The following is a 26,740-nucleotide window of genomic DNA, read 5'->3' as shown; positions in this document are numbered from 1 at the left end:
TTCCTTTTGGACTGCTTTAGGCGTTTTGGCTCTAAACTTAGCGTCTCACTTACGCTAGCACTTATTACTTTTAACTTATGTATGCTAGTTTTTATTTATTCGTACTTTTACGTTACTATTTTATTAGCTTCCGCACTGTGCACATGGTTACGTCACCTCCGTGTGATAGCCAGCACGTCCTGATCTCGGTCGGGGTGTGTCAGTTTGGTATCAGAGTGTAGGTTTGGCAGTCCTGTGTCTTTGTGAGTATTCTAATGGTTTTGGTGTCTTCTGTCAGAACTATGCCACCTCGTCGGGAACCACGTCGCTCTGCTGAGCCTAGTTTCCCTGATATTGCTCAGCTGGGGGAAGCTATTGCTACAGCTATTCAGTCGGCGATCCGCCCTCCCTAGATGACTCCTCTGGAGACTATGTATAATTTGAAGTTGGATAAGTTTGAGGGTAATGAAGGTCATGAGGGTGCAGAGCGATGGTTAGAGCACATTGAGAAGATTTTTCGTGTTCTGAATAGTCAGGGGAATCTTCCTGTCGAGAAGTGGGCAGAGACGACCTCGTGGTTTCTGGGTTTGGAGTCTGCAGCCTGGTGGGAGCAGGAACTTCGTCGTTTGACTCCAACTGAGAAGACCGGTTGGGATGTTTTCATTAAGTTATTCAAGAGAAGGTTTGTGCCCCCTGAGTACATTGATCGTAAGAAGCAGGAATTTACTGAGTTGAAACAGAGGAAGCTGACAGCGAATGAGTACTATCGGAAGTTCACTGATTTGTCTCGCTATTATCCTGAGATTGCTGGTAATCCGGCGGAGATGCTTCGTCGTTTTCGCTTAGGAACTAAGAAGAAATGGCGTTTGATGGCGACCACTACCCACTGTGATACTTACCAGGACTTTTATGAGGTTCTACTGAGAGTTGAGGATTCAGAAAACATGTCGAGCGAGAGTGATGAGGAAGAGAAGAATGGTAATCAGAAGAAAGACGATAAGGGTAAAGGTCAAGCATCGCTCGGGCCTCGTCCGACTCAGAACTTTAAGAGAGGTGGTACGAGTTCTAGCTCTTCTAGCGGTGGTTTCAGTGCCACTGGTCAAGGACGTGGAGGTAGGTTTGCTGGTGGTGCTAGAGGCTAGAGACAGGGTGATGGTGGCCGAGGTAGGGCCCCACTTTGCCGCAAGTGTAATAATCGACACTTTGGTGAGTGTAGACGTGGCAGCAGTGGTTGTTTTACTTGTGGGCAGATGGGACATCGAGCTGCGAATTGTCCCCAAAGTCAGCAGCAGAAGCCGCAGCAGACTTTCTTGCCGCCGCTTGCGCCGATTCAGCAGATTCAGGGTCCGGGTAGTTACGGGCAGGCAGGTCGAGGTGGTGCCTGTCACTATTAGGGTGATGTTGTTCCTTATGCCCCAGGACAATATCAGTATCCCCAGGACCCATATTCTCAGGTGGTTATCCTCCGTATTCTGGCGGCTATATGCCGTATCATCCAGCTCTAGTAGGCGGTTCTCAGTGGTTTCAGGGAGGACAGTTCCAGCAGGGAGAGATTGCTTCGAGTAGTGCGGGGTCTTCGAGGCAGTCTGGTCAGCCTAGTCAGGGGCGTGGTACTCAGAATCGTGGTGGTCAGACGAGCAGAGGTCGCGGTGGACGACAGCAGACCCAAGGACGTATTCATAATATCTCGCTGCAGGATGCTCAGAACAATCCAAATTTGATTATGGGTACGTTAAATATACTTGGTTATTTTGCTAGAGTATTAGTTGATTGTGGTGCTACACATTCTGTGATATCTCATACATTTGCTCAAGTGACGCAACCTTGCCCCACACCTCTAGGGTACGATTTAGAGTTCGCTATGCCTAGAGGAGAGAGATGTATTGTAGATCGGGTGTACCCAGGGTGTCCAGTGATAGTTGAGGGTGTTGTTATGCCAGCTGATCTTATCCCGTTAGATATTGTCGACTTTGATGTGATTCTGGGCACAGATTGGTTGCATTTCTATCGTGCCAATATTGATTGTTACGGGAAAATAGTTACGTTTCATCATTCTGGACTACCTGTGGTTACTTTTGTAGGTGAGCAGAGTGGGGTGAGACATGGCGTTATTTCGGCTTTGCGAGCGAAAAGGTTGTTGTCTAAAGGTTGCCAGGGGTACTTAGCTCATGTGGTATTGGATGAGGCTCCTCCTAGTAGAGTTGAGGATGTGAGGGTAGTCAAGACACTTTCCCGATGTTTTCCCGAGGATTTGCCTGGTTTACCACCAGACCGAGACATGGAGTTTACTATTGAGTTGCTTCTAGGTACGAATCCTATTTCCTTGACTCTTTATCGTAAGGCACCCGCTGAGTTAAGAGAATTGAAAGTTCAGTTGCAGGAATTAGTGGACAAGGGTTTTATTCAGCCTAGTACTTCACTGTGGAGAGCTCCAGTATTGTTTGTGAGGAAGAAAGACGGAACTTTGAGGCTATGCATTGATTATCGGCAATTGAATCGGGTGACGATTAAAAAGCGTTATCCATTGCCACGTATCGATGATTTGTTTGATCAGCTTCGAGGTGCTTGTGTATTCTCCAAGATTGACTTGAGGTCTGGATATTATCAGCTGAAAATTGGTAGGGATGACGTTCCTAAGACGGCGTTCAGGACTCGTTATGGTCATTACGAGTTTCTGGTTATGCCATTTGGGTTGACGAATGCACCAGCTGCTTTCATGGATTTGATGAACCGAGTATTCCAGCCATATTTGGATAGGTTTGTTATTGTTTTCATTGACGACATTTTGGTGTATTCGAAATCGAAGGCGGAGCATGTTCGACATCTTACTTTGGTGTTGAAGAGGTTGAGGGAACACCAATTGTATGCTAAGTTTAGCAAGTGCCAGTTCTGGTTAGACCAAGTTGCGTTTTTGGGGCACGTCATTTCTGCTCAGGGTATTTTGGTAGACCCTCAGAAAGTAGCAGCTGTGGAGAATTGGGAGCAACCGCGAACCGTCATTGAGGTGAGAAGTTTCCTTGGTTTAGTAGGTTATTATCGACGGTTTGTGAAGGATTTTTCCGTGATTGCTTTACCACTGACGAGGTTGATGAGGAAGGATGTTAAATTTGAGTGGGGTGATAAGTGTGAGCAGAGTTTCCAGCAGTTGAAGCATTGTCTCACTCATGCACCAGTTTTGGCACTCCCGGACGATAGTGGTGATTTCGAGGTTTATAGTGATGCTTCATTGAATGGTCTGGGATGTGTGTTGATGCAGCATGGTAGGGTGATTGCTTATGCTTCGCGACAGTTGAAACCTCATGAGTTGAATTACCCTACACATGATTTGGAGTTGGCCGCTATTATCTTTGCGTTGAAGTTGTGGAGACACTACCTTTATGGGGAGAAATGTAGGATCTTTACAGATCACAAGAGTCTTCAGTATTTTTTACTCAGAAGGAACTTAATCTTCGTCAACGGAGGTGGATGGAGTTGCTCAGCGATTACGAATGTACGATTGATTATCACCCGGGTCGTGCGAATGTAGTTGCTGATGCACTTAGCAGGAAGTCTCAGGGCCGCATTAATGCGTTGTATGCGAGTCGTATTCCTCTTTTGGCGGACTTGCTCTCTACGGGAGTGAGATTAGAAGCAGAAGATCGAGAAGTGGCTTTACTTGCTAATTTTCAAGTTAGGCCAATCTTAGTTGATCGAGTGCTTGCAGCTCAGGTAGCTGATGAGCAGACTCAAGAACTAATCCAAGCTCGAGATCAAGGAAGGAGGAGAGACCTCAGAGTTCGTGATTCGGATGGCATGTTGATGCAAGAGGGAAGAATGTTTGTGCCGAATAATTTGGATTTAAAGAAAGAAATTCTCGATGAAGCACATATCTCGGCTTATGCCATGCATCCAGGAGCTACAAAAATGTATCATACCATTCGACCATTTTATTATTGGCCGGGTATGAAGAGGGAGATAGCTGAGTATGTGAGTAGGTGCGCTGTTTGTCAGCAAGTTAAAGCAGAAAGAAAGAAGCCATTTGGGTTGTTGCAGCCGCTTCCCATTCCAGAGTGGAAATGGGAAAATATTACCATGGATTTTGTGTACAAGCTTCCGCGTACACATAATGGTTTTGATGGCATTTGGGTGATCGTTGATCGGCTCACTAAGTCGGCACATTTCATTCCAGTGAGGGAGAAGTATTCTTTGGGCCAATTAGCGGAGTTGTTCATTTCGAAGATTGTGAAGTACCATGGTGTCCCTGTGAGTATTGTCTCGGATCGTGATCCACGATTTACATCTAAGTTTTGGGTGGCTTTTCAAGAAGCTTTGGGTACGAGACTACTTTACAGTACGGCGTATCATCCTCAGACAGACGGACAGTCAGAGCGAACCATTCAGACTTTGGAGGATATGTTGCGAGCTTCGGTGTTGCAGTTTGGTGATGCTTGGCACCAGCGGTTGGACTTGATGGAATTTGCCTATAATAATAGCTTTCATTCGAGTATTGGCATGGCGCCATTTAAGGCATTATATGGTAGAGCTTGTCGCACACCGTTGTGTTGGTCTGAGGTTGGAGAAAGAGTCTTAATGGGTCCGGAGATTGTTGAGGAGACTACTCAGAATGTTCAGGTAATTAAGTCTAACCTGAAAGCAGCCCAGGACAGGCAGAAGAGCTTAGCAGATCGGCACGCTACGGATAGAGTGTATGAGGTCGGAGATTGGGTATTTCTGAAGTTTTCGCCGTGGAGAGGTGTTGTGCGGTTTGGGAAGAAAGGCAAGTTGAGTCCCAGAGTGAGTTGGTGAGGTAGCTTACAGGTTGGAGTTGCCTCCGGAGTTGGCTAGAGTGCATAACGTGTTTCACGTATCCAAGCTTCGACACTATGTTGCTGATCCGTCTCACGTGATACCTCCGCAACCCTTGGAAATTAATCCAGATTTGACTTATGATGAGGAACCGATGACGATCATCAATTGGAAGGAAAAGGTTCTAAGGAACAAGACGGTGAATTTAGTGAAAGTTTTGTGGAGGAATCATTCAGTCGAGGAAGCTACGTGGGAAACAGAAGATCGGATGAGAGATTTGTATCCTCGGTTGTTCTTTGACCACTAGGGGTTGTTATTAGGTTGTTTTGAACTTCGGGATGAAATTCTATTAAGGTGGGTAGGTTGTGACAGCCCGTCCCAAAAACATTTTAACGTACGTGTGAAAAGACGAAATTGCCCCTAGTTTGATTTCTTTACGTTTAATTTTCGTTGTGAGCTTTGTTGGCATGTGTGGAACCACACACACACTCCCACACTTCCCACCTGTCCCTATCCCTTTCCCTGTGATTTCCCCGAGCCCCATTTCTCTTCCCTTTCACCATAAACGTACAGACACACATACAAGCACACTAAACACTCACAGATCGAAGAAACTAAACCCATATTCGAACTCGTGGAGCTTGTAAGAACCCAACCGTACCATTTTCAAGTAAGAATATCAACGTTTTCACGTCGATTTCACGAAGTCCGATTTTGGGTACTATTCATGCAAACGTAATTTCTCACGTTTTAGGGAAAATGAAGCTTGTAGGTAGCTTGGTGAGGTCCCAAGGAGTCTCAGAGTAGTTCGTTTGAAGGAATTGGACGTCGGGATCACTGTTTTTGAAGTTGGCCGGAATTGGATTGTGTGGACAGGTAAGATCTTGTGGTTTTTAACCCTTAAAAGTGGTATATTTGTGTTCTCCTAGGTCTAAGCTTCAATTTGGTAGTAATTTCATGAAATGGACGAAAAACGATCGAGATATCAACGTTTGAAATTTTTCCAGTTTTCCGGCGCCGGCGACGTCGCCGGAGTCTCGCCGGGGAAGGAGACGGAATATTCCGTCAAGTCTGACGGAATATTCCTGACGCCGTTGACGGAATCCGTTAGAACTAACGGAATATTCCTAACGTCGTCAGCGTGCCAGGCACGTGCTTGCGCGTGGCCGGAGCGTGCGGCGGTGGAAAATTTTTCTAAAAATTTGGGTGTGATCCTGAGGTTGTGTAGAGCACGTTGGTATATTCAATTGTCCAATTTGAGCAATGTATGAGAAGTTATTACGAAGGGAAGGTTATGTACTTTAAAATTAACATTTTTATAGTATTTTCGCATATAGGTGAGACGTATCCCGAGGACGAGCGTGGTCACTCGAGGCAGGGGGGCTACGACCCTTCCACTTATCAGTGAGTGGGCTTTTGGTTTTCCGTATATACCTATATACTGATATTTTTCTCAGAAATTAATTTAAATGTTTATTAGTTATATGCCATGCATTATATTATTGTCTTTTATGCATTATTAGTTGCATTACTGGGAGTATATATTTATATTCATATGCATATTTGGTGCTGTGGACGCACAGGTAAGTGCCAGGTAAACGTGATTTAATACTTGCATTCAATAGTGATTAGAGATGCTTAGAGAGCTCATAACCTGCACCCCCGGTGTTAGTGCTCCCGCCCAAAGTAGGGCACAGTCCTTCACGTGATGTTCACCTCCCGCACCACACGCTCAGCTTGGATCCAAGTTAGGTGCACAGTCCTGTCGTACAGACCACTTTAGGTGGTTCCGACTCGTAGGTGACCCGCGATTATTCGCACAGCATTCACGTGATCGTAGCACTAGAGCGTTTATATGTATTACACTCAGGCCTGTCGTACAGACCACTTTAGGTGGTTCCGACTCGTGGGCAGGTTTAGTTATTGTGATTGAGATTTGAGCTCTAGATGCAGCCGCACAGGTCACGTTAGGTGACTCCGGCTGCCAGATTATGTATTATTGATGTGATTTATACCTGAGCACTTGCATTTCATTCTGAGGTTCCGACATGGCATATTCTTGAGCATGATTGGCATATCTATATATACGTACATATGTTTACTTTCTGGGAAGTATACAGGTTTTACGGCGAGGGGTTAGAACTTATTTTGCTAAATGGTTTTTGAAAAGCTTTGTTTTTGCCCACTCACACTTTTGTTTTGCGCCCCTCCAGGTTCTAGCTAGCTAGCATTTTTGGTGGTTTCCCAGAGGGCTTTCCCGGCATTTCTGACAGACGATCACCAGCGTAGGGCCACCTTCGGGTGTATTATTGTCGCATCTTTCGTTTTGGACTGCTTTAGGCGTTTTGGCTCTGAACTTAGCGTCTCACTTACGCTAGCACTTATTACTTTTAACTTATGTATGCTAGTTTTTATTTATTCGTACTTTTACGTTACTATTTTATTAGCTTCCGCACTGTGCACATGGTTACGTCACCTCCGTGTGATGGCCAACACGTCCTGATCTCGGTCGGGGTGTGTCATTTACCGCCACATGATATTGTATATTTAGTCAATGATAAAAAAATTACATATGGTATATTTATGTTTTATGGCTAAACTTTGTATCATATATTTATATTTTTAGTTTGTACCCACTTTTAATTTGCAACATTTTTTTGAAATTTGTAGTATTTTCCTTTTAGTTTTAATTTGTACCCATATATTAATTTCTTTTAGCGCCAATATTTTTAAAAATTCATTTGTATTCATAATTTTTTTAATTTTTTATTTGTACCCTAATTTATTTATAATGTACTCATTCTTCTTTATTAATGTACCACTTTGTTATATGTGAAATGTATCATTTTTTTTGCAAAATGTACCAATTTTTTTAACACTATGAATACATTCTTTTGCCATTTATTATTTCTTATTGTTACATAGTTTTTATCCATTTATTCAATCAAAATGTTTGAATTTTTTTATTGTAACCGTTTCTATAATGAGGGACTTCATAAAATATCAAACAATTAATGTCAAAACTATAAAAATAAAAATATTAATAGTAATATAATGAGGCGTACAAAGTCAAGGGACTTTGATCAAACTTTGAAAACTATTAAGGTTTTAGTTAAAGAATGTTAAAGATTAGGGACTGCATCCAAAATATCCCATATATTAATTTCTTTTTTTGATTGTATTGTTAACAAATACCAAATCTTTTTATATTGATATGAAATTTGTATGAATGTATTGATATGACTTTCTTCTTCAAAACAGAAGAAAAACAAGAGAACAAGTGGGTTTCGACTTAATTAAAATAAAAAAAAAATTAAATAAAAAAAAAAAAAAAAAAAAAAAACAGAGATGGCCAGTGGCCACTAAATAAAAAAGATCAAATAACTCTAAGAAGGCAACCAAAGACCTGATCCTATTCTAAATCATAAGGCTACCTATCCTAAACCCTAAAACGCTACTGCATCTGCTGCATAGTACATGAAATTTTAACGGAAAAAACCTGAAACATTATGCTCCTACCTCACTTGAAGAGTGAAGACTGCCAACCAACGACTACTTAGTCCTGATCCTCCATTTGCCACCGAAATGGCTTTTCTATTCACCAATGCATCAAGAACTGTCAGAATGCTGTGAACTTGAACTACGGCTAGGGTTTTTTTTTTGGAAGGACTTGCTGTGAACTTGAACTACGGCCAGGGTTTTTTTTGGAAGGACTAGGAACTGAAGGTAAGCTTCACGGTTTTTGGTTGGAATACGAAACTGACGTTGAGGATAAGGGTTATTTCTCGAGGGAATACAAACAGTTAAGGAGGAAGAAGGATGGGTGTGTGTAGGGATGGCAACGGTTCAGTTTGAGGACGGAAATACTATATCCATCCCTATAACCACGAAAATTAACCATATCCATAACCATACCCACCGGGTAACAGGATTCCCATTAGTTAACGGTTATATCCATCTTCGTCAATACAAAAAATATATTCGTCCAATTGACACATGATAATTTAGGAAATATTAATTTCGTCACTACATAATTGATGATAAAATGATTTAGTGATTAGATTTTGTAAAGCATAAAAATTAAAGCTAAACATTGATAATGTTGGCTAATCTTTGATATCTCCTATAAGTACCATTGAATTATCATATATTTTGATTCATATAAAAAATTTTGAACTTTCCCACAAAATGCAACTCACACAATGCAATTTTTATATTTTCAAGGTAATGGATTCGGTGAATAATGAATATATATATAATATATATATATATATATATATATACTATTTAATATTTTAATATTACATAATTATATTATATTATTCGGTTCGGATTCGGGGACGGATACAGATTGGAGACCCCTATGACCATATCCAAAATCATAACTGAATAATATTCACCGTTTTTCCCCTTACCCAAAATATACCCAAATTTTCATACCCAAATCCAATCCATTCGGTCGGTTATCCGCGGTTATCAGGTCTAACGGTTAGAATTGCCATCCCTAGGTGTGTGTTGGGCAATGTATTAAAAGGTGAAGGCATAGGTGAGGCATCACATGGATAGCCCCGCCTAGGCGTTCACCTCACGGTATCTAAAATTTTAATATATATTATATATAGTTATATTTATAAAATAGAATACTTTGAAAAACCAATATAATTATAACTAAATCAAAGATAATAACATCTTCTTCATTATTAAGTCTGGTTATACTTAGAAACTATGTCATATAGTCTTAAAATGTTGTATTTTTTTTTTGTAAGTAATTATAGAGAACTTTGATAGAAAAAAGGCTGAGTGACCACAATTATAGGAAATTTCGATGAAAATAAAGGTGGAAATTCACAATTACAGGCAATTCAAGGGAAATAAAAATTAAGTGGAGCAATTATAGGGAATTTAAAATGAAATAAAAGTTGAGTGAAGCAATTATAGGAAATTTAAAATGAAGCAAAGGTTGAGTGGAGCAATTATAGGGAATTTAAAATGAAGTAAATGATGAGTGAAGCAATTATTATAGGGAATTTAAAGGAATAGAATGACTTAATGGAGTAGTTATAGGGAATTTGAAGAGAAATAAAAGAGAAATATGATTATATGATGTTTATCTTTTTTTTTTTGTTGGAATGGAGATTATCCATAAAAATATGCTTATCTATAAATAATAAACACAAAAAGATGCTTATCTATCTATCTAATAAATAATATAAAAAAAATTGAATAAAAAAAAAACTAATAAAAAGGGCTTGAAAACTTTGAGTTTTAATAATAATGACAAAATAAACGGTAAAGTGAATAGTACCAGGATTGACTTTTTAGTGTAAAAATGTGATTTTTTGTTAAAGTGAACAATACCGGGTGCTTTTCATTAAAGTTCTCATAAAAAAAAAGATGGTGGGGTAATACATGTTAGCAAAGTGGGGACTATTTAAATTTCAAAGAGAACAAAATTATTGAAAAACGAAAAGTCAGGAGAAAAGAAAGCCCTCGCCGTTTGCCTTCTTCATCTTCTTCCCTGGTACGGTTTTGCAACTTAGGTTCATGGCTGGCATGGCTTTGGTTTGGGTATTTTTTTTTTAAAAAAAAAATAAAGGCAAAAAAGGGAAAATACAATGCCCGGACACCCTAATGTGCACTTCGTCGACACCTTACACTGCACCTGGAAAATAGAGGCGGCAAGCTACCTGCCCAGCCTTCGAAGCTGCCTAGGTGAGCCTTATAAAACACCGGTGTTGGGTTTACATACTAATTAGATTGGGATTTTTTGTAATTTTTCAATAATTTTTGTTGTTTTGTCTTTCTGTTTAAGATTAAAATAGGACCAGTATTATTAAAAAGTGTTGTTATTTTCATTCTAATTTCTTATTTTTTTACTCACTTTTTAATGAAATTTCAAGTACAAGTTGACTGATAAAGGTTGGTGCGAAAAGGTAACTGGAATAATGGATTGTGAAAAGAATGAAAAATGTAAGTCGGATTCGCAAGAAATACATAAAGAATGGAGATAGAAGGAATTATAAAACGAAAAGGAATGGATGTCCCTTCACAATTAAAAGGTAAGAAGTGGTGCAGTCAGAAAATTACAATAATGGGGCCATGAACAAGAAGCTTTTGAAAACTAAATATACTTCCATTTATAATTGGCGACGACATGTTCTCATATTTTAGTAACGTCGTTTCGCAATCAATAGAATCAAATACATTTTTCATTGTATATAACCAAGTTATCATCCAACCATTGATTTCCACTCATTTTTATTGTACACAGCCAAATTATCATTTAATCATTGATTTCTCATATAATATGAATTCTTAACAATATTGATCACTAGAAAAAGTCTCCCTATTTTGGAACGGTTAGTGTTTTGTTATGTTTAAATTAAAAAGAGATTAATAAATAGTTTGTCTATTATGCTTGCCTCAGTTATTGTAAGGGTCATATATAAAATTTAAAGGGAAGATATTTAAAGTTGGGGTCAGTGGCAGCCAATGCTCCCATGTTAGCTCTGTAAAAAAGAAACAGACAACAAATGATGATTGGAAATTTATAGTTATTGGAGTGCATAATCATACAACAGTAGACTATTTGGAGGGTCATTCATTTGCTGGTAGATTATAGTTGGAGGAGACTTTGTTATTAGGGAAATAACATTTCAATTTTGTAAGAATAATAGTGGATGGAGAAATAGCATATTTGAGGTTATTTTAGGAATAATAGTGGGTAGAAAAATAACATTTTGTTGCAGTCCTATTGGATTAGGAATGTGACTGTGTAAATCCTAGTGTATCTAGGAGTATCTTGTATATTCCCTTTAGTAGTTTAATTCCTATTAGAATCCTAATAGGGTAAGAATTTAACCTCCCCTACTACTATAAATAAAAGCACAATGGGGTGATACAACACACACCTCAGAATTACATCTCTCTCTTCTCTCTCTATTGTCGTCGATCGCTCTCCTCTCTCTATCCTAAATACAGTTCAGTCAAATAGGCCTACAACACGTTATCAACACGATCTTGTCAAAAGCTAAGGAACTAAAGGATCATGGAGGAGGTTTCTTCTACAAAATCAAAGGCTTTCAATTATTTTCTGTCAATCATGTTCTTTTAAAATAAATTAAGATATTTGAAAAGACCTTGAAGTATGAAAACATTCCCTATGATGCATGAACCCTCTATATTTATATTTTCCTTTCAATTATATATATTGTACATATATTCATATATTTTATCAATATATATTAGCATTTGCCCACACACTTTGTGTGTATGAACACATTTTTTTAGAAAATGAGAAGGAGAGAGGGAGAGAGAGAACGTGGGGGGAATGAGAGGTTTTTGTTTTTGGTATTTTTTTTCTTTTTTTTTTTTTTAAAAAAAAAATATTGGAGCTATTTTAACATCACCTGTAGGTAAGGTTTCAATAAAAAAAAGTAAAATTTGGACATGTAAAATTACATTATTGCCTATCATTTTTTTTGTGTGAAAGAAAACTAAGTAGTTTTTTGACCCTCTTTTGGTTAACAAAGAGAGTTTCATTAATTAACAAAGATACTTGTTCATGCAATACGTAATTATGCTATGTGAAATTTGTGAGTGAAAGCATCGAAATTAATTTAGAAGCAATTAGGGTTTTTTAAACCCTAGGATTCATAAAAAAAAAAAAAAAAAAAAAGGGATATTTTGCTGTCGAGCCGCAACCTCAAGCAGCTTCGTCACTGGCCACAAGCCGAGTTGGCTAGCCTGCAGCCACACCACCACCTTGGGATGGTGTCGTTTTGATGCTATGGACCATCGTGCAGCAGCCCCGTGGGCTTGTTGCCTCTACACAGACAACTAGGCTTCGACCTGGGTTGGGTCTTCCATGGGCAGCCTCGAGCCCACCAGCAGGCTTGCAGCCTTGTTAGACCATCCTCTGCAGCCTAGCCCAATATGCCAGCAAGCCTTTGTGCTTGCTAGGCTTTGTCCTAGCCTTGGACTACGATTCAAAGCCAATTTCTTGACTGGCCTTTTCACACCCAAGCCTAAATTTGAAGCTAGCCCGTAGCTGGGCTTCGCGCATGCACCCATGGCCAACTTCCGACTTGAGCCATGTTCCCCCACACCACTGGGCTTATCCCAGACCCCGGGTCGTGGCCTGCAGCTGTGATTTAGGCTGCACCCGTAACAACCCATGGCCCAGTAAACCCTTTTAGGGCCTTGCCCTGCACACGACACCTAAGCCCACCATGATTGGCTATGGTTTTTCGAATCCAATCCTATTTTTGGCATTCTCTATAATTTTAACCTAAATGTTATTATTATTATTTTGCTTCTACAATCGACTTTGTATGGTCCGATCTATTGAATTAATTAAAGTGACCAGTAATCCATTAATCTGACAATTAATCCAAAATTATTGACATGAAGTTCACTTTTTGACAATTAACGATTCAATAAATTATTTCGTTTCTTTGAATCATTGATTATCTTTCGTAGTCCCGATGCACTCACACTTGGATTCCTGAAGTAATCCACAAATCCACTACACTTTATTGTATATTGTATTATGTGTTCTTGCAGGTACCCCTATATATGAACTGGGAGTTCATAACTAAATTGAACCTGCAGTTTCGAATTTAGTGCCTTTGAAACCTGAAGTTTTCATTCAAAACTTACCACATGAAACCTGTAGCTTTCATGCTCAAATTAAACCAATACATGTCTATAGAACCTGAATGTTCTATGATATATGTCTATGGATTTCCGTATGACTAACCACGTTTTGTTGTACCCTCTATTTTAGGACATGTCGAACTTGAACTAGCTCGAACTCATTGCTCTAGAAGTCTCTGGAAGAAACTACCTAAAGTGGGTTCAAGATGTGAAGCTTCATCTTAGTGCAAAGAGTCTTAGAGCTACTACTGAGGAACCTATCGATGATGAACCCGTCGACGAAGCTTAGAAAGCTACTACTATGATCTTCATCCGTAGACACATCCATGATACACTACATGTGAAATCCCGTTTCTAGATTTCACTATTATAATCTACGTATTTGTATTATTGAGATTTTATATTATTTTTCGAGAATTTATATTAGTTTATTTGAAATTAGATTTCAAATAAACTAGTTACGAAGAGTGAAGTTTGGAAAGTTATTATTTACTCAATGACCTTTTGAGGTCACAAGTAACGTTTTCGAATAGGTCTCAAAGCCACGAGCGCATAGGCGAAAGCCGTTTGTGAGTCCGAATTATAACAGTATAGTTACGGACTTTTGAAGTTGTGAAACTATAGATTGTGGAAATTATTTTAATTTCCACTTAGGGGTAGAAGTGGCCCAAAACCCTTTTTGGGGATGAAAGGATCAGCCATCTTACGGGGAAAAGGGGACCAAGGAGAAAGGGGAGAAAGGGAGGAGCTGCAAATCAACGAGGGAAAAGAAGGGGGACGAATCGGAGAAGGGTGTGGACGAGTGCAGGGGGGCCTGCGGTCTTCTACTCTTCCTATTTTCCCACCTAAACTCAACTTCTCTAACCACTATAATTTTCGATTTGCTTAGTTTCGTTCACTTATAAGGTGATAGTGATACCCCCATCATTTATCAAGTCTCAGCCTTGGGTTTTTGGGTTCAAAAAGAAACCAAACGAGTTCTTGATCCAGCTTCAGCAGCATGGTATCTATAGTTTCTAGCTTTCCGAGTTCAGATTATTGGGATAAGGTTTTCCACTTTGGTTTCTTGTCATTGGATTTGGATTGCTTTGGTTATGTTATTTTGATTTTTTTTTCAATGAGTTTTGTTATTTCAAATTGGCATGCTTCAGTATGGATGAGAGATAGTTTTTGAATCAAAGAACTAGAATTCCCATAATTAAAGATTGGAAAATGTATTTCTTAAGATACTATATATCTGCATAATTATGATTATTAATTTACTGTGAGAACATACATTTGGTTGAAATGCTTTGGTTGATTATCGTGCTATCATGGGGAGATTAGTGAAGCAACAAGGGAGGTGCTCTCTATTTAGTTGTCACCAGATCACACTGTCTCTGTAGATTATAGAATTTGTGAGACTTGAGCTGCAGTCTTTGCACCATGATGTTGCACATATGGTAGTATTGAATTAACTCTTTTACACTATTGGGAAGTGTTTATTGATATTATCTCCTTGGAGTAAGACCTCGTCAAATAACATCTCTACTTTCTTTGCCTCGTCAAATAACATCTCTACTTTCTTTGCACCGAGCTATAAATACTTGTGTTATGTGGTAATCTAATAGTACATTAGTGCATGCTGGAAAGTCCCTAATAGCTTTAGTTTAACTATACTTCTACATTTCCAACCCTCAAAGATGTATATTGGTCTTGATTATGTTTTCCGGATGCCTTCAACTGTGGTACGTTAGTTAACTATTCTACAAGTCATGTGGGATTAAAAGTGGGTTCAAGTTTTATTCTCATGCTCCTTCCAAGGTTGTCTTGCTTTCCTGTAATTGCTATGCAAGAATGTGCTACAAATGGATTTTTTTTTTTTTTTTTTTTATGATCTAGTTGCTATTAATGAAGTCCAAACATTTATGTTTAAGAAAAAAATGTTGTGTAGTTAGCATGGTTTCACATCTCAGTGATAGCTCCGATGGATCATTACTCATATCATGTTAAATATTGTTCCACAAGGGAACAAGATGTGTGATTACCAATAGGTGGCATTTTACCATTTATGAAGACAAACTCCGTGCACAACATTTGGTTATTTCTAGTTATGCAGTGTTACATAGTAGATGGTTTGATTTGATATAGGTTTATCATTTCTGTGAGTGACTTTAATATAAGTGATATTGGTGATTATTCTATTTTCGTAATTATCATCCTATGTGGATATGATTTGGTTTTATGAATATGTTTCTATTGAATTGTTATTTCCAATACTGAGACATTGATTTAAGTTTATGAAATGAGATTTGACATGTATATATTGATATGGTTTGATTGGTTTGCTTGGCATGTTGTAATGAAATGTGAGGAATAGCGGTAGACCGTTAACTCGTGGTGATGGGGATTTGTTGCTTCGATATGGTTTTATCTCCCGTTTCGTTGATTCATTCTAAATTTAGTATTTGTGCCTTATTTCCCTTGGTTGAACTTTTGTAAATTAAGTAACTTGTGCTTGTCTCATTTCTTTGAGCCATTATATATATGGTTGTTGGCCCTCCGCGATTCCGTTGAGTGATGGTCCGGAATCGTATCCACTCGGATTCCATTGAGAGATGGTCCGGAATCCCTCATACTCCGCGATTCCATTGAGTAATGGTCCGAAATCGTATCCACTCGGATTTTGTTGAGAGATGGTCCAGAATCCCTCCTACCCAGCGATTCCGTTGAGTGATGGTTCAGAATCGTATCCACTCGGATTCCGTTGAGAGATGGTTCAGAATCTCTCCTACTCCCCGATTCCATTGAGTGATGGTCCGGGATCGTATCCACCTTGGGTTTCATTGAGTTTGAATTGAGTTATAAAATATGTTGGACGTCTGAGTGATTCCTTCGGAAGTTTTCATGATTCGATTTTGATTTCATAAGGTATGAATTTAGAAGATATGGGAATGATTGTTATTACTTTGATCAAATTAATTAATTAGTGCGGCTAGAGAATGGTTTGTGTTTCGTCGGTTCTTAAATATGATGTATGTTGTGAATTACGATATCAGGATGAGACATAATGATTTATATGTTGGATGGGAGAGAAATCATGTTTTCATAGAGGTTGCTTATGTAGCTTGAGTCCAGGAACTACATGTTATCAGGTTATAATAAATGATTGAGGAATGCTATGTTTTCTTTTTGAACTTAGTGGAATAAACGTCTGATTTTGTGTTAATGAACTACGAATGGCTTGATCCCTATTTGAGGGTACGTAGGCAATCTAATGAGGAGGTTAGATAGGTAAACGAAAAATTTCTTTGCGATTTGATTCTCGAATTGTGATTTGCCATATTTCTGAGACGGGTTATGTGAGATATACGAGTTTTGAGTGACGTCACGTGTCGATCCTGGACGTATGTCAGGATCAGGGCGTGACAATGCAAACTGAATACCTCAGCAAAGGAGGATCCACGTACCCTCTGGCTTGCTCTGGCCGATCGTTTTATCACCAGAAATACATTTACTTTCCTGAAGCAAGACACGACTGGCAACATTTACGCTTCCAAGACTTTAAGTCTGTGAATGAATACAACTCTGAAGTTTGTAAAATATGATCACTACTTAAGTTCTATAAAGATGACTTAAACAAACAGGATCTCCTATAGAAAAGCTATTTGACTTTTAATGCCACCAATATTGTCCTTCCATAATAATATAAGGCACATAAGTTCACCAAATTTTCGAATTTGATATTTGTTTTACTTGTTGCTGAAAAGCAGAACCAACTTTTGATAAAGATTCATCAAGCTCGACCTACTGGCTGAAACGCTACGCCTGAAGTGCATGTGACCAATTCTAGTTGCCACAACCGACGGAAACCTCATCGTGGCCGTGGAAATGGGTGGCAAGCCCTACCACGGGCCCAAGGTCAACAAAACAGAGGCCTACCCAAGGGAGGAAATTTGACCCAGAAGCACCAACCTTTTGCCCCTAAAGCCCCAAACTTCAAGAACAAAGAAAAAGCTACCGTTCAAATAGCTTCCATTGAAATGGACATGTTCTATCGTTGCGGATCAAATGATCAGTGGTCATGCGTATGCTGAGCTATCCCTGAGGCTATTGCTAAGTATCATTCCCGTCGTGAGTCTAACTTTGCGGTTGTAGAAAATCCCAAAGATACTACAACAACTCTGGAGGTTTCAAATTTTCAGGAGGCATCTGCTCCCATGGAAGAATAAAGTTTTATTTTTATAAGACATGTTAGGGCATTTACACCCCTAATGGTCGAACCCCCCCTTAAATTTTAAGACGATGGTTTAATTTTTAGACAATTTTTCTAAGACTTTAGAATTATTTGTTTGGTTTTGGTTTGTTTTGAATTATGGATATTATTTCTTGAATTGTTTAATTAAATGAATGGAATTGTATTTACGCATGTGACCGATTCAATTAATTTATTTCTAGGTATGACTAGTGGGGAAGTTAGTTGTTTGCCTGATAGTGTTACCACACACACCATATTGCATGAGAAATGCTATTTTACTAACTTCGTACGTAAAAATGCACCTTTGATAACCCTTTTAGGCCCATCCAACCTGATAGAAGGATACGGAAAGGCCTGTATTATATTGTCCCATGGTACTAAATTAACCATTAAAGAGGTACTTTATTCTCCACGTTTCAGAAGAATGTTGTTGAGTTTTAGAGATATTCGAGATAATCAATATCATGTTGAAACCATTGAAGAGAATGGTTCTGAATTTCTTTGTATCAATTCTTACGAATATGGCCAGAAGCGTATTCACGAGAAGCTGGAACGTCTAATGAGTGGATTGTACATAATAACCATTCGTGCCATTGAGAACCATCACGTGGCCAGCCCTATGGTTGGATTCCAAAGCACTCTTCTACTTTGGCATGATCGAATGGGACACCCTAAACGAGATATGATGCGCCGTATCCTCAAAGTATCACATGGGCATCACTTGAAATCTTATCTCGGCCATCTGCTTTGCAAAGCTTGCTCCCTGGGGAAGTTAAACATTCAACCCTCACTTACATAGAGTATTTATGACCCCCCTAAGTTTCTTCAAAGGATTCAAGGGAATATTTAGGGACCTATCCAACCAATATGCAGACCATTTAGATACTTTATGGTGTTGGTTAATGCATCGACGCGATGATCACATGCTTGCTTATTGTCCACACGCAATGCTGCATACTCTAGCACAAATTATTAAGCTAAGGGCTCACCACCCTGATTATTTGATCAAGTCGATTCGACTGGATAATGTTGGAGAGTTTACATCATAGACCTTTTGTTGGGATTGAAGTTAAACATCTTATAGCCCATGTTCACACCCCAAATGCCCTGGAAGAAGCTTTCATAAAGCGCATTCAAATGATAGCTCGAACTTTGGTTATGTGAACCAATTTGTCGGTATCTGCCTGGGGCCATGCAATATTGCACACAGCTTGGTCTGCATAAGGCCTATTGTACCCAACCTCATTCACCATTACAGTTAGTTACTGGATACGAGCTTGACATCTCGCATTTACGTGTGTTTGGGTGTGCAGTCTATGTGCCAACAACGCCGCCACTACGTACCAAAATGGGTCCTCAGAGAAAAATAGGAATCTATGTCGGTTATGATTTGCCATCCATTATTCGCCACTTAGAACCCTTGATAGGAGATATTTTTACCGCACGTTTTGCAGATTGTCACTTTGATGAGGCAGTCTTCCCATCGTTAAGAGAAGATAAGATCACTAACGTTCGTGTAGAATGCCGTAAATTATCGTGGATTACTCCCACTATGTCTCATTTATATCCCTGTACCCTCAATCTGAATTGAAGTGTGACATATTTTAGATTTTCATATACCCGCTGCAAACGCACATGTAAGGATGAACGTATTTAACGTATGATGTAACACTACCTTGGAAGGCTGGACCATCCCCGAGGGTGGAACAATCGCACCTCCCATACGGCCTAGTCCACTGGTGGCTAACGAATCACCTTGTCCTACCCTGAAGCGTGGTAGGCCCCCTGGTTCAAAGGATTCATAACCCCAAAAGAGGAAAATGGCACAAACTAGTGACCCTAGTTTGAATTAGACCATTGCTTACTGATATGTTCCAACACATGAGATTATTCTAGATTACGGTGATGTCTTAGATGAGACATACCGAACTCCCGAGAATCGTGAGATTTTGGTCCATTATGCAGTATTGGATGAGGTTTGGAATCGGAATGAGATGATTGTCGATGATGCATTCGTGTAAACCGCTGTTTTTGACATTATGCTTAGTGATGACATTCAACCACGTTCCATTGATGAATATTGATGTAGAACGGATTGGTTAAACTAAAAACAAACAATTCAGGTCGAACTCGATTCGTTCGCGAAACGTAAGGTGTTTGGGCCTGTAGCTCCTACTCCACCACATGTGAAGCCCATGGGTTATAAATGGGTTTTCATGAGGAAGTGTAATGAAAAGAATGAAATAGTGCAATACAAAGCACACCTCGTAGTGCAAGGTTTCTCTTAACGTCTAGGATTGATTACGAGGAGACGTATTCCCTCGTAATGGATGTCATAACATTCCACTACCTTATCAGTTTGGTCGTTTTTGAAAAATTGATTATGCAGCTTATGGACGTGGTAACCACGTATCTCTATAGGGATCTAGATGCGGAATTGTACATGAAAGTTCCAAAAGGACTTCCATTGACTGGTTTAAATAGTTTTAGACCACGAAACATTCTCTCGATTAGATTAAGGAGATCACTTTATGGATTGAAACAACCTAGGCGGATGTGGTATAACTGTCTGAGTGAATATTTGATAAGTCAGGGTTATGTGAACAACAAATTATGCCCATGCGTGATCATAAAGAAGTCACATTCTGGATTTACGATCATTGCAATTTATGTCGACGACTTGAACCTCATCGGAACTTCCACAGAGCTTGAGGAAAACTCGTTATTTGAGATGAAAGATCTTAAGAAAACTCGTTATTGTCTCGGCCTAGAGATCGAGCATTGTTCGGATAGAATTTTAGTACATCAATCGAACTACACACAGAAAGTGTTGCGACATTTTAATGAGGATAAAGCAAAGCCTTCAAGTACTCCTATGGTCATTCGAACTCTATATGCTAAATGAAATCCCTTCCATCCCAATAAGGATGAGGAAGAGATTTTGGAGCTTTAAGTTCCATACCTAAGTGCAATTTGTGCTTTATTGTACTTGGCTCAATGCACTAGACCCGACATCTCATTCGTTATTAATCTTTTGGCTAGATACAACAATGCACCTATAAGCAAACATTGGAATGGTGTTAAAGCCATTTTCTGCTATCTCAAAGAGACGACGGATTTGGGCTTGTTCTACACCCATAAATCCTCGAAAGGAGTCGCCACCCTTCTAGGTCCTCGGGTTGATTCTAACCTCGTTGGTTACGCTGATGCTGGTTATCTGTCTAACCCACATTGGGCACGTTCACAAATGGGCTATGTCTTTACCGTTGGAGACATCGTTATATCTTGGACGCCTACCAAGCAAATGCTAGTTGCGACTTCTTCGAACCATGCTGAGATTCTCGCTCTGCGTAAAGCATAGTGCTTTTGGTTGAGAGTAGTTATGGAACATATTCGAAGCACTAGTGGTTTTACTTCCGTCGTTGACTTTCCTATGACGATCTTTGAAGACAATGCAACATGTATTGAGCAGTTAAAGAAGAGATGCATCAAGGGAGACAACACCAAGCACATAGTGTCGAAGATCTGTTATTTTGACCTGCAACAACAACATCAAAACATTGAAGTTAAGCAAATTCGTTCCCAGGACAACTTGACCAATCTCTTCACTAAGTCATTGCCCAAGTTTACTTTTGAGAAGCTCGACCAAGGAATCTATATGCGTAAATTATCTGAGTTGAATTGCTTGTAATTCTCTTATTTGGAAGTTATATCTAACTTATGGGGAGTATCCTGAAGCATATTTACTTGATTTTAATGTACTCTTTTTCCTACGATTAGGAGCATTTGTCCTACTGGATTTTTGCTACCTAACGAGGTTTTAACAAGCCACCCATCCTGGGATGATCATACTCCGTTGAGTTTACTACTTTCGTCCTGTTTGTCATTTGTGTTAGATATTATGCATACTTCTCACTTTTCTCCTTAGTCTATGGGTTTTTACCTACCTTAGGTTTTATCATAGTTAGGTTTTGTGAGTTTTACTACTCATGCATACTTTCTTTTAAATTTGAGACCCGCATTCACCCGTTGTGCCGATGACTTCATCAACTGTTTTACCTTATCTGTTGAATATCTGATGCAGTGTTTTGTTTGAGTATTTACACACTCAAGGGGGAGTGTTGCAATCCTATTATATTAGGAATGTGATTGTGTAAATCTTAGTGTACCTAGGAGTATCTTGTATGTTCCATTTGGTAGTTTAATTCCTATTAGAGTTGTAATCTTAATAGGGTAAGGATTTAACCTTCCCTACTGCTATAAATTAAGGCACAATGGAGTGATACAATACACACCTCAAAATTATATCTCTCTCTTCTCTCCATGTTGGTGCCGGCCCCTTTGCCTCTTTGTCCTAAATACAATTTAGGCAAATAGCCCTACAACACATTTTAATTTTTTAAGATTTTATGGTGAGCGAGATAATAACATGAATAGGGTGGATATAGCAGAACTCTATTAAAATATGAATCTCACTTAATTAAAGTTAGGTGTCAATAAAAAGACTTAAATCAATACATATGAGATCGCTTACAAATTGTGTATTTATATGTTACAGTTGATTTATTTTAAATTAAACATTTACAACATTAATTTTACAAAATAAATTATAAAATCTACAGTTCGATCGTAAACACAAAATATCTGAATCTGTCAAAATATCTAAAGGTGAAACCCTCCTCAATCTTAACGAGTCAAACATTCCTCTAATAATAATATGAGGCCTCGTTACACTGCACGGCAACACCCGCCATCTTTAGTTCTTACCCGGTTCAAGCCGTCCCGTTTCAACAGGGTCGCAATCGTCGCAATCGTCGCAACGCTAATATGTTCCAACGTCCCAGGCCATCAGATTGATTCTCGGATTGGCTGAAGAAGAAGGACCTCAAACGGGTAAACCTAATTTCGACCCCTAATCCAATTCTCTCTCCGTATTGCTGTTTCTTCCTTGCACATTTCATCTTTAAATTATACGTTTTGTTCTGTTTGGCTGCTGGGAAAACCGTTGGGAATGAAAAGATTGGGTATTCCAATAGCAATAAAATTTCCAGGAAAAGGGTTCCTCTCTAATTGAATGGTTATGCGAAAGATGCATCTTTGAATAAAATTGGGTTTTGCGCATAGGAGAAATGGACATACCATTTGAATTGCACTTTGTGGGTGCTTATAGTTTCTTCCTTGATAATTAAGGTTGTGTTTGTTGGACATGATTGGTTTGGATAAGATAAATCACTAGACTCGAGGCATGGTGGAGTAAATGGATGTCTAACTTCGGAATTTGGTCAAAGTTGAAGGTAGAAGATGAGTAATCATGAAGGTAAATTGTCCCTCCTAATCCCCATTGAAAATGGTAGGATTAGGACCGATAAATTTAATGAATACTCCGTCTTCTACCTTCAACTTGGACGAATTTTGGAAGTTTGTCATCCATTTATTCCATTAGTATGCCTGAATCTAGTGAATTATCCCATCCAAGTTAATCAACAAAGGCAGCCTAAGGGTATACTGTTGGCAATTGGGAATCTGAAGTAAATTCTTGTGGGGATTTAAAGTTCCTCAATTGTATGAAATCGTGTTAGTCTCTGATGAACCATGAGAGTCTTTACTAAAAGTTTGACCTTAACTGTAACAAAAAGAAGAAGAATAAATTGGTACTTGGTAATTGTTGGTAACTTAAAAACAGGTTGGGTCTAGATGGTGTTAGAAAAATATCCAATTAGTCACGTTGGTCCTGGGGTGTTGTTGCCATATTAGAAGTCTAGAAGAGGCATTTTGATGCCCCACGATAGCGAAATCAGTCCTGTTGTAAATTTTTATCCCAAAATTAAGAGGATATGATGAAGCACCGCACCGCAGTCCCTATTAGCCATTTGAAGAACATTCATGTCGGAAGGCAAACAGTAAAAATCGTTTGAGCATCTGCTTGCAAAGTTGTATGTTGATCTATAAGGGTTTGCTTGGTTTAACATGATTTTCGTAAGTTCATAGATTTGCTGGTCTACTTATAAGATTTGTCATATGCACTGTTTTGTCTGATAGGAATAAAGTATATGATCATAATGTGTGATTTCATCAGCCGAGAGGCCATTGTTTTCTCAACATTTTTCTTTGCTTACATCCTCTTTTCTGTTTACTATTTCTCACTTCTTTTTTTATAACTTTATATTCGCATGTTTCAGAGTGAAAAGCATAGGTCTGATCAAAGTTGTATTTGACTCATTACCCAAGAATGGCATCATTAGCTCAAACTCCATTCATGATGTCTGCCAATAATGTTCGCAGAGTCCACCCTGCAATGCAGAAATCAGTGAACACATCAAATACAATACATATACCCACCTTTTCTCACATTCGGATAAAACTTTCCCCTGTTTGCTGCACAAAACTGACTCGCTGCGAGCCCTCAGCTGCCTCATACGCCCCCACGGAGAGTGCTGGTGACAACTTCTTGAATAAAACCTCCAACATATTTGAAACCCTTTCTTCTATTAGCAATGATGAAGCACCAGAAACCAACAGTGAAACGCTTACTGATGCAAGTAATCAGACAAAAACGGAGTTTCAGGTCCTCAAATGGCCAATGTGGCTCTTGGGCCCTTCTCTTCTCCTCATCACCGGCATGGTGCCAACTTTGTGGCTACCAATATCTTCCATATTCCTTGGCCCCAACATAGCCAGCCTGCTTTCCTTGGTCGGACTTGATTGTATATTTAATCTTGGCGCAACCCTTTTTCTACTCATGGCCGATTCTTGTGCTCGGCCTAAACAGCCAGAACAAGCCTGTAAAAGCAAGCCCCCGTTTAGCTACCAGTTTTGGAATATGGTTGCAACCGTGTCTGGATTTATCGTTCCCCTAATAATGGCTTTTGGATCCCAAAAGGGCTTCCTCCAACCCCAGCTGCCTTTCATCTCATTTGCAGTTCTATTGGGCCCCTACCTTCTGCTTATTTCAGTACAAATTCTGACAGAGATGCTGACTTGGCATTGGCAGTCACCGGTTTGGCTGGTGACCCCTGTAGTGTACGAGTCTTACCGGCTGTTGCAGCTGATGAGGGGACTGAAGCTTGGAACTGAGCTCAGTGCACCAGCATGGATGATGCATACGATCAGAGGACTAGTGTCGTGGTGGGTACTGATTCTTGGCATGCAGCTGATGAGAGTTGCTTGGTTTGCGGGTTTCAGTGCTCGAGCTCGTAAGCAGTAGCCGCCTTCTGCTGATGACTAGTTTCTGGTGATGTGTACCCCATCTCGGAGAAGAAATGACTCTGGCTTTTAATGTTGTTTTGTGTTGCAAGTGAAGGAATGTGTGGTTTATCACCTTATCCTTTGCTTTGTTCATATTAATGTTATCAAACATTAAAAATGAGATCATTTTTATTCCATGACATGACTGTATTCGCATACCAAACGAATGTTATTTTGGACATTCATAAATAGTACGAATGCGATGTGTTCATAAAAAAAATAGCATTAATGACGAGTTCAATATCATTTTATTTCTCTATTTCTTATTGTAAATTTGTAAAACGTTGTACGAAAATAAATTTCTTCACGTGAAAGTTCTGGCACAAGAATCATAAAGCGAAAATGCACATGAAGGGATGGACGGTTTTTTTCCTTGGGTATGAATTGATAGATTTACATGTTTAAGGGTGCATGCATATCAAGTTACCAACTAGTTCTTGGTCTAGTAATACTTTTCTTTTGAATGTTAAAATAGGTCCCCAATTCGAATCTCTATTTCATCAATAAGAAAAGAAGATTCAATTAGGGCTTGGAAGAATTTTAGGAGAATGTAATTAGTTAGGATTTTAAAAGATAGTCTGAATTTTGAATGGGGTAATGGTAGAGAGACTACATTTCTAAACTAAATTTTGTAAACTAAATGATGTGAATGTTGATGATTGAATTATTACGTAAATATTGATTAACATGCTTATTTTTTATTAGTCATTTTGAATGAGTTTTGTATACTTCACAAAGACATTGTCCCTTTGAATGAGTTTTGTATACTTCACAAAGACTTCACAAAGACATTGTCCTTTTGAATGAGTTTCGTATACTTCACAAAGACTTTTTCACTTAGATTTCAGTGGAGTTGGTTTAATTTTATCAAAGAGTTTGATAAATTTTTGTAGATTTTTGTGGATTCGTATCGACTTTTTAGTGGTCCATTTAATAATGGCCATTTTGATTAATTTTAGTAATTGAAATGCCGGGTGGGCCATCATGTCATTTGTGATGTTAATAGTGGTTGTGGATGTGATGGTGGCGTGGCCGTGATAGTGTTAGTAAAGACAATGGTACGATGGTGGTAGTAGATACGGTGTTGGTGGCGATGAAGACGAGAATGGATCAAAGAAAAATTGCATAAAATCATCTACAATCAAAGGAAGGTTAGAGGTTTTTCAATAAATTAATATTTTAATAAACAATGCAGAGTCATATTTCTTAAAGCAAATCCAACGGCGGTGATAGTCCAATGGATCGGGGACCATTTAATTGCAATTGCCTCCCTCCCTTGCTCCACCCCATGAGGGCGATTGGGCTCGGGAGCAGCCTGAGTGAAAGGGGAGGCAAGGAATCCACAGCCCAAGAACCTTAGGCGAGCTAATGCAAGGCTGATGTCATGGTGACATCAACCACGTTATAAAATTAATATAAAATATTAATAAAAATTAAAAATTAATAAAAAATTTTAAAAATTAATAAATACAAAAAGTAAAAATTAAAAAAAAATTTAATTTTTCTATAAATATGTTATCATTATTTTCCAACTTACACCACAATTTTATATTTCTCAAATACCCTGGGTTGTAATTTCTTATTTAATGACACGTAGTACAACGAGACCGATTAAAAATCCTATTTGAAATTACAAATAAATTTATTTTTTTATTATTTTATAAAATAAAAAATACTAATATTTTATTGCCTATTGCCATGACTATTCAATTAGGGGTGAAGATGCAAAAGACAATTACTATTCAATAAAGGTAGTTACTGTTCAATAGGAAGTTGCCCTAAAGGGCCTTGATACGCTAGACTTGCTCTTACCATCTCCAACCAAGGGCCAATAGC

At 38.8% G+C, this 26,740-nt stretch overlaps 2 protein-coding genes across 2 annotated transcripts; both read left to right on the top strand.

Annotated features, from left to right (window-relative positions):
- Positions 1–848: 848 nt before the first annotated feature.
- On the top strand, positions 849–21,020 carry LOC125469456. The gene is made up of 3 exons (XM_048566802.1): positions 849–957; positions 1,230–1,329; positions 20,702–21,020. Exons 1-3 carry the CDS (start codon positions 849–851, stop codon positions 21,018–21,020), a joined length of 528 nt encoding a protein of 175 aa, XP_048422759.1.
- A 1,374-nt stretch (positions 21,021–22,394) lies between these two features.
- Positions 22,395–25,044, top strand: LOC103964541. Its single transcript, XM_009377483.3, has 2 exons — positions 22,395–22,552; positions 23,839–25,044. The coding sequence occupies exon 2, from the start codon at positions 23,889–23,891 to the stop codon at positions 24,861–24,863; it is 975 nt and encodes a 324-aa protein (XP_009375758.2). The 5' UTR covers positions 22,395–22,552; positions 23,839–23,888; the 3' UTR covers positions 24,864–25,044.
- Positions 25,045–26,740: the final 1,696 nt, after the last annotated feature.

Source organism: the organism of the source record quoted next, unplaced genomic scaffold (assembly GCF_019419815.1).
Source record: "Pyrus x bretschneideri cultivar Hongxiangsu unplaced genomic scaffold, Pyrus_bretschneideri_v1 Contig43, whole genome shotgun sequence".
NCBI lineage: Eukaryota > Viridiplantae > Streptophyta > Magnoliopsida > Rosales > Rosaceae > Pyrus > Pyrus x bretschneideri.
This window is presented reverse-complemented; position numbering and strand designations above follow the sequence as displayed.

Excerpts from the sequence above, each read along its gene's own strand:
- LOC125469456 (XM_048566802.1), top strand. The coding sequence starts at position 849 with ATGGCGACCACTACCCACTGTGATACTTACCAGGACTTTTATGAGGTT. Across the intron at positions 958-1,229 it reads TGATGAGGAAGAGAAGAATG|ATGGGACATCGAGCTGCGAA; the intron begins GTAATCAGAAGA and ends ACTTGTGGGCAG. Across the intron at positions 1,330-20,701 it reads TCAGCAGATTCAGGGTCCGG|ATACAACAATGCACCTATAA; the intron begins GTAGTTACGGGC and ends TCTTTTGGCTAG.
- LOC103964541 (XM_009377483.3), top strand. The coding sequence starts at position 23,889 with ATGGCATCATTAGCTCAAACTCCATTCATGATGTCTGCCAATAATGTT.